Source organism: Cupressus sempervirens, chromosome 9 (genome assembly GCF_028749045.1).
Source record: "Cupressus sempervirens isolate cs-2001-9-10 chromosome 9, ASM2874904v1, whole genome shotgun sequence".
NCBI classification, from domain to species: domain Eukaryota; kingdom Viridiplantae; phylum Streptophyta; class Pinopsida; order Cupressales; family Cupressaceae; genus Cupressus; species Cupressus sempervirens.
The window spans coordinates 89,101,305-89,110,032 of record NC_143126.1 but is presented as its reverse complement, the minus strand read 5'-3'; the positions used below and the strand labels follow the sequence as shown (position 1 = coordinate 89,110,032).

Below are 8,728 nucleotides of genomic sequence, written 5' to 3'. Positions count from 1 at the left end.
AAGATCTTGCTATAGCCACTATGATTGATGTTGTTGATGATGACACACCATATGGTACATCTAACGCTAGTGAAACCGCTTTAGCTTTTAATAATGATGATGATTTACTTGCAGCCGCTGAAAATCCCATACTTTTTTTTTTGATAATCCCTATAATGATTGATGAACATTGAAAAGGTTATATTTCCTAAACTAAATTTTCATTTTGTAATTCAGTAATTTAGTGTAATCAATTTTATTAAAGTTATGAACATAGATCAATGATCAAGCATTTAAATTTTTTTTGTTTTTGGCATTTAGCATTGATCGATGATCAAGCATCATACTCTGAAATGTGACCTGCAACAAAATTCCGGATTTGGCAAATATAAGTCAGCCTATGTTTTTTCATAACTTAATTGTAGTTTGATAATAAATAAAACAAATTGATCTGGACAAATAGAATCTATTGTGTATGAATGTGATCAATCTCTCAATTTGAGATAAGTATTCTCATTTGCCCAAGGTTTCTTTTGGAGCGATTTCAGTCTAAATTAGAAGGATTAAATTAAATGTTCAGTACTGACAATTACATTTTAATCAAAATGAGGTTAATCATTAAACACCGCTCTGCGAAGTCTTGTTTTTTCCCGATCTACCAATAAATATGCATCTTCACTGATGACAAAATAAATAAATAAATTTAATGCTTCTGAGCCAGCCAAGTCGAGAAAGTTTAACTTTTGCTGCAACTCAACACCCCAACTCTACAAGAGTACCAGAGACTCGCAGGCTTAATGCTGTTGGTAATTTGGCATGTTCTGTGTTTGTTTGCCAGAAAACAAAATGTGAGAATAACGATTGCGTTTCAGCACTTATCAACGGTGAATTTACATAATTAGAACGCAATTGATGCAAACTTGCATTTTAAAATACATTATTTGATCGCCACATCTAAGTGTAGTTAAATTGTTTGGAAAAGTATGTCAAATTGCACATAACGATGATAAAATTGATTCTGCAATTACCATAGATTACAGTCGTGAGGTTGCTGGCACGGCACCAAAAACCGGTTGATTTAGCCATTAATAACACTTAAAATTAAATCAACAAAATGAGGAGGGGGAAAGCCACTAATGTAGTGGCTTATAACTACGTAAAGACCAGCTATTCTCTTCAACTTCTGAGAGTAGAAGATTCCGAAAAGTACGTAACAGCCTACATAAAATGATAGCCAAATTCTCTGATCTTGGAAGGATAGTACATTTTAAAAGTTTAATGAGATATAAAACCTTTGCAACTCTGGCAAAATTAGATGACAAAATTATCAATCATATGGCATATTACATCAGCACCTTCTGACTGCATCCAGTACCATTTTACCTGGACCAACAAATCCACAAAAAATCAGCATAATTGAAAGCAAGTTGTATCCATAAAAGCCAAGAAATATGACCAGCCCTAAACCAAAAATAATAACGTATTACAACTACGAGAAGGAAATGTTATCTACATTTTACCAAACACTACCATTGGTGCAGCCGTGCGACTTAATAGGCTAAATAATTTGATAATATTAGAGGCACTATTTGACACTACATTTTAAGAGGCAAATTGACAAGCATAATCCAAACTATGAGATTTTCTATTTAAGATTATTATTTTCAAGTTTTAACCAAGTCCAATAAGTGCTTTTATGAACTAAAATCCTTTCAGCGAACTCAACAAGTCAAGTCAAACTATAAGCCATTATAACAATTTTGACCCTTAAAAAGGATGCACAACCAAAGATTTTAGCCTTTATCTTCTGCCATCCCAAGGACAGGATTTGACAGTCATTCCCCACTGAAGCAAGAAAGTGCAGCGGTAATCTTTGATTTGAACATATAGAACACGTTGATGATAATTCATTTAAAAGGATGCTTAAGACGGGAACCTAAAACAATTATTTTAGCTATTAAAAATTCTCCAGAATTGCACAATTTAAAAAATTTCACAAACACAAATCCTATTTCAAAGTTTGATATCTAAAACAGGAGCCAGCAAATTTAGATTCAACTCTCAGGTATCCTTTGCCATGCAATATCTGAAAAGCACCAGAAATCATTTGACATACCAAATAACAAGGCCCATCTCTCGGCATGCTACATGTTTTTAAGAAAGTGTGTCATTGCCTTGAGTGGCATCTTTGTTGTCAAACTTAAAAAAATAGATGAACGTGCAATTTAAAATAATAAAAATCAGAATCGCACGATTCACTTGTTGAGCCAATCTTACCTCTGGACTGAAGCAATTCCAAGGTCATAGATTTTCCAAAAGATGCTACCTAGAACCAAAACCTAGCTTCCACTCCTGATCTGATTGTGTTTCTAGCTTTAGGAACATGCCCAAACCATTATTTTTGGCATCTATTCCACTGGAAGGAATGCACCTAAATCAGAATCCATCACTCAAGTACGCATTATTTGGATGTAGTATTAGACAATGCATCCGAGACATGAATTTTCATGACAAGATATAATTACATGTGTGTTATCAAGCTACTGATACATATATTTTCCATGCTTTGTTTTCCACCAGATGACTTGCTCTTGCCTGGTAAAGGACTTAAATGCTAGTAGAAAAGTCAAGTTGCGAGCAGACTGTGGAAACCATTTTATCTTTGGTAATGTTGCATACATTTAGATAATTTTTAAGCTCAAAAAAATTCGGTTTGTAGATGACAGTGTAAAGTGGGCTTTTAGAAGATTACTGGTTTCCATTTTCCATTTTGATGATCTAAATTATTAACAGATTGTCATGTCCCCTCTTTAGTTTGACTAGCAGAGTTATGTGAGTTAGCCTATCATGAGGGTCTCGTAGGCTAGCAGTTGTGGATAGAGACTTGTACAGGATATTTAGTGACCGCACTTGACTTTACAAGCAGTTGGGAGCCAGTTGGGTGCAGTTCCTTGATTTTAGGGGTATCCCTACATTTTAGGAGGATGTGGCAGTTTCCAGATGTGAGGTTCCACGGGACCATTCCATGGTTTCAGTTTCAGGATGACAAGGTGTGTTCTCTAGTTTCTAGGAGCACCCCTAGATTATAGAGAAGGGACTGCTAGTTGACCCATCTCGTCTGGTATGAGTCACAGATAGGTGACACGGTTAGTTTCACATTTATTTGGTTAGTCTAGGCTTTCGGAGGCAAAATCGAAAATATTTTAATATATTTATATAATTTATAACAAGGCTATTTATATAGCCATTTCAGAGTAATAAGGGGAATATGGCTTCATTTGGTCAGATGTGACCTTGTGTTATAGCTTGTTGGAAAGGTTTTGAATTATTATAAATTATTTCCACTATCCGGAGACTTTTTGGCGCTTTGAGTTATGACATTTTAATAAAGTAATATTTTTCCTATAGCCTGGACGCCTTTATTTGGGAAAATGTTATTTTATTATAAAGCACAAAGTGTAATTCTCATTTAGGGTTCGATTTGCACTTGGAAGGAGTTATAAGGAGATGAAGACCAAATTGTGGGGTATCTTTTGACATTTGAAACTTGTGAGATTGGAAACTGCTCTAGTGGAGCGATTTGGAGGCTTGGGACGAAAATCCCCAGCCTGAAGTGTTGGGACGCAAACCTCAACAAGGACTTGGTGATTCAGTATTGGGGTTGGAAGGTACTATTCCAAAGGCAGCTCAGACTCATATTGTGGGCGCCATTCTTTATTAGCAGCCACTTTTGCAGTTTGGAGATCATACAAGGGTTTGTAACAGCAAGCTCTCCATCTTTTGTGATTGTAAAACCCTTCTACAGCTGGTGTCAGGTTCATTGTAGACAGCAGCAAATCCATTTGAAATATTTATTTCTTTGACTGCAAAAATCCGAATATTATGCCTAGTATGATTTGAATCATTTCCAAATTGTTAAGTGTTTTCAATATTTGAATGCTGCTCATCATTCTTAGTTCGAAGTTATTTGTTATTTGTCATTTACTTGCATATATTTTCAAAAACACCTAAAAACTTGAAAACGAGAAAAAGACCAAAAAGAAATCAGAATCCTATGAGGTCTATTCAAGGGTACAAAATTGCGGTCAAAGTCTCAAATTTTGAAACAAGCATCACTTTCCAAGGTCACTGGAATTGGGGATCTATCACAGATCCTATATAAATTATCATATGACATTTCTTTGTGTGCTCACCTGAATTGTACTGTGAGCAAGGAATCGTTGCTTGCTTCTGTAAAAACATACATCAACTCTTTCCCATGGTACTTGAGTAAGACTTGCAATCATTTCCTCTGCAATCAAAAGAATCCATTTAGATAAATATGGTTACAATTTGTCAAAAGAAAATGAAATGCGACAATGCAAAATACTATTAGCATACATGGCTTTGTAAACATTGTGAATTAGAGCTGGAAGAATTCAAGATTTCAATTTCTTTTCAGTGCAGTCAATAACAAAACTAGCTCCTACTGGTGTGACATTTCATTGATACAACTATATTACATTGCAATTTATTGGTCATAGTTACAAAACATATATTTAGTCATAGTTCAATTGATGTAATTTGATGATATTTGACCTTAAGTATCGGACAACAGGAACAAACTTAGATGGAGCACAAGCACCTGCACTCTTACAAAAATATTATTTCCAAACAAGGACATGGTGTACTCATACCAGTCGAAAGAAAAATATGGTAGACTCGCCTAATTTAAATTCAGTCTTCCTTCACAGCCAACAAGTTCTAGAATCAATTCTATATAGTTTCAACAAGTTTATGCATGTTTTGTGTAGTTTCCATTATTTTTTAAACAACACTCTACAAAGGATTTGCCAGATATGCATGTTTGGTGTAGTTTCCATTACTTTTTGAACAACGCTCTACAAAGGATCTGCAGGATTATGCATGTTTTGTGTAGTTTCCGTTATTTTTTAAACAACAATCTACAAGGATCTGCTGGATTGAGCTTGTCCACAAATGAATAGTGATTCCCGTGTTGATTACAGCCTTCCAATTTACCTTTAGAGTAGGAATGTCAAGCATCTCTTGTATCCACCTAGTTTACCCCCTTAGACTTGTCATTCTCGGGTGTCATATTACGAGTTGTGGTGGTGGAGGATGGTATTAATCACTCTACCCCAAATATTGATACATTGTACATGTGATCTAATGCAAATTCCCAGGGAAATCTCCAGCTTTCATCTGCATCTGTTACTTGTTTCCCTTAAGGAATCCTCATATTTCAATGCTATTTATCATTTTGTGATGTGGCTATGGTTTACCCAATTTTATTTACCTCTACTTATGCTTTCTTTAAATAAATTCTTTACACGCTTTTCCAGCTCATAGTCCTCATACACTTTCCATTTTTATTGTAATGGAATATCCTAAAATTCCCACTACCATACTTTTGTTAACAGTACCAGTTGACATTTAAACAATTTTCTTCTTATCAGAATAAATAATCATGAATGCAATTTGAAATGCAACTACTTAATACATCTATTGACAATTAATTTTTATGATCCTTGGTGGAGAAAGATCAACATCAACATTTTTATAACAGTATACATGGAACAAGAGAATACACCTAAAATTCCCAGTGATAGCAGGATAGAAGATTTCCTACTACAATTTTTGAGAATCAAAATGTTCAGTAACCTGAAAGCATCTTGCAAGAAAATTTTCTCCTCTTAAGAGATCCACATTGTGCAACAAGAAGAAAGAAAGATTCAATAACCTGAAAGAATCTTGCAAGTTCTCCTCTTAACAGTTGAGATTATCACTCACTGACATGCCAAAATAAGAGACAAAAAATAATCCATTGCATTCAAATCTGATAAAGTTGGCTCCTCCCTCATCATCTCTGCATTTTCAATGAACATTAACATCCCCATTCTACTTCTAGTGCCATACATGCATGTGCTTGCAACAGTTTGTTGGATATTTCCATGATTTAACTTTAAAACCTAAACTAACTCAACTATAGTTGGTGCGAAGAAAATATAAAAGTTTTTCCTTACTGCTCAAGCTAGATCTCCAAGTTGGCTAGACAAAATGTGGAAACATGTTAAAATAAGGGAAAACATACAATGAAATTTGGGGACATTCACACACTAGGTACCTGGAGTACCCAAGTTTCCCCACCTATGCCATTCTGCAACCACACCACCGCTGGGACAGGTACATCAAATTCTATTTTGATTTTGATTTTTGAATGTTACTATTGGGTATGCAATATATTACTATGTTGAATCTTCACGGTTTTGGTTTGTGTTGCAATTTTGCTATGTTCAATTATTTCAATTTCCTATATTATGCTGAAACATCATTTCGTAACTAGCATTTCAGATTCTGCTTGTATAGTATACAGCACCCCCCTAACCCTCCCCCCCACCCTCTCCCAACTGCCGCCGTCCCCCTGCCATCTCGAAATTCAGGCCATTTGTCCCCCTGTCCGAAACCCATCCTGACATCCCAACATACCCTAGCACAGGTGTTACACTGGTAATATGTCTTCCTTAACTATCCCTTCTAGTATATCCTCTTTGGAAAAGTGCAATTGCGGAAAATTTAGAGATAAGGTGGAAATACTAGTTTTCTTCTTCTTTTTTCTTTTTTGCCTAATGAGACTAATGAAATACGTAAGATGTAGCTCAAATTAAACATATTTGGAGAGGAAGGAGGGATGAAAGAAATTCCATTACTATGGAACACTTGCACACTACCAAGGATTCGAGAGGCTATTGAATCTCCAACATAAAAGCTTAAGGGAAAGCTTAAGCATGGAAATGGTTAGTTAGAGGAGTGACAGTGAGGCTTGGCGAAATTTTACTTTGCACTGGATTAGAAACCTCCAATAACTTTCAAGCAAGGTTCAGCTAATGTGATTTAATAGAAATTGCAGGGCTTTTTACCTATTGAGGTCAAGCCAATTTAAGCTAATGCAGGTCATCTGGCAAGGCATTTTAACCATATTCCCTACCAGTATGTGAAGCCACATTATGCTTGGAATGTAGCTGTGACACCTATATGGACATTTATTTCCTTGGTGAGAAAAGGGTTACCTGATCACGGAATTTTTTGAATAAAGAGTTGCAACAATGGCAAGATGGAATTTAAATCAAGCACATAAGATAACGAAGACAGAAACCAATATATCATCAATTTCGCAAAACTGGGGCAAGTTGTCTATTCAAGGCCAAGGCCCTTGTTGCAAAGATTAATATAAGAGTGCTAATGCCTAGGCTATTTCTCCCTGACTGCATAATTGATGGGGGCTGTAGCCCCAAAGTGAATGGAAGTGGTAGCACCAAACTGTTTCAAACTCAAAAGTTTTACAAAAAGTAATATCCTGGGGTGGCTAATATTCCACCAAGGTCTGGCAATCAAATCAAGACAACACAAGGTTTGGCATAACAGATTTCTCCGCATAGTAGAGGTGGCAAACAGGAGTCAAAATTTTTTTATGACCTCTAAAAAGTCTACGCATGCCAAGACTGTAGGGTCATGGTGACATGCTGAAATGAACTGCATTTATCCCAATTCTTGATGAGGATCTCTCTCCAAGAAATCTTTAACTAGAAGATCAGTGATCATAAATAGTTGCAATACTGATTGGAAAAAGTTTCAGCTGTTTATAGGAGATTTCATACAGAAGACCAGATGAAAGGTGATGTTTCAATGTTTCATGAGATTAATTCTCCACTATAGTGCTACTTACGTGAGGAGAGGTCTTTTGAGCAATATTTGGCCATGTTTATCAAAGCCATCTCAGAGGTTGTCTCTCTAGTAATGTTGAGACTGTTAAGTATCAATATTCCTTGAGTTTATTATAAAACAAAATTTTCAAAGCAAACTTTCCATTTAACAATCTATGGCTGCACCTTCAACTGTTGTTGGGAAAAAATTATTCAAAATGGCTCTCCCAGCAATCGTTGGCCATAAATATTTCACTTGTCTTACTTTGGCATACCAAGTTTCAGTTGGCATTCTTGTGAACTTATCCTATTTTTGCATGCTTAACAGTACTGTCAGGAGTGTCTTATAAAAGATCCCAATAAACATCAGAGAATATCTTATAAGAATGTAGATGTGTCATATGTGTCGAAGTAATATAAATAAATCAGAACAAAAAATTTCAATGCAAACTTTCTATTTAACAATCTATGGCTGCTGCACCTTCAACTGTTGTTGGGAAAAAAATATTCAAGATGGCTCTCCCAGCAATCGTTGGCCATAAATATTTCACTTGTATTACTTTGGCATACCAAGTTTCAGTTGGCATTCTTGTGAATTTATCCTATTTTTGCATGCTTAACAGTACTGTCAGGAGTGTCTTATAAAATATCCCAATAAACATCAGAAGGTGACTTATAAGAATCCAGATGTGTTATTTGTGTGGAAGTAATATAAATAATAATAAATCAGAGATCCCAATTGACCAAAGAAGCAAATGACAGATAACAGAAGTAATATATAAAAGTTTATTTTTCCATGCTTTAAGTACCATACTTTCAAGAGAGAAGGTTCTTTCTCTATCATAAGCCATGCCTTGGCTATGAGTCTATGACCATGTTTATGCTTATTGCAAGACATGATTTATATATTATTGTACGAAGTCACAGAAGTTAACCGTTATGAAAACTGAAACAGTCGATACTCTTAGGATACCAATTGCAGTGTTCCAGAATACAGCAGACAATAAAACATAAGAAAACATTATAGCAGGCCATGAAAATAAGCCTGG

At 35.4% G+C, this 8,728-nt stretch overlaps 1 protein-coding gene across 2 annotated transcripts in view; it reads right to left on the bottom strand.

Annotated features, from left to right (window-relative positions):
* Positions 1–963: 963 nt before the first annotated feature.
* Positions 964–8,728, bottom strand: part of LOC149537761 (lipid droplet phospholipase 1-like) — a 69,599-nt gene continuing 61,834 nt past the window's right edge. For both annotated transcript variants that reach the window (XM_089799145.1, XM_089799146.1), the window contains exons 9-10: positions 4,173–4,270; positions 964–1,362 (exon numbers count right to left, since the gene is read on the bottom strand). In XM_089799145.1, the coding sequence (XP_089655271.1) occupies positions 1,291–1,362; positions 4,173–4,270 (170 nt within the window). In that variant the 3' untranslated portion in view covers positions 964–1,290. The remainder of the gene's footprint in view (positions 1,363–4,172; positions 4,271–8,728) is intronic.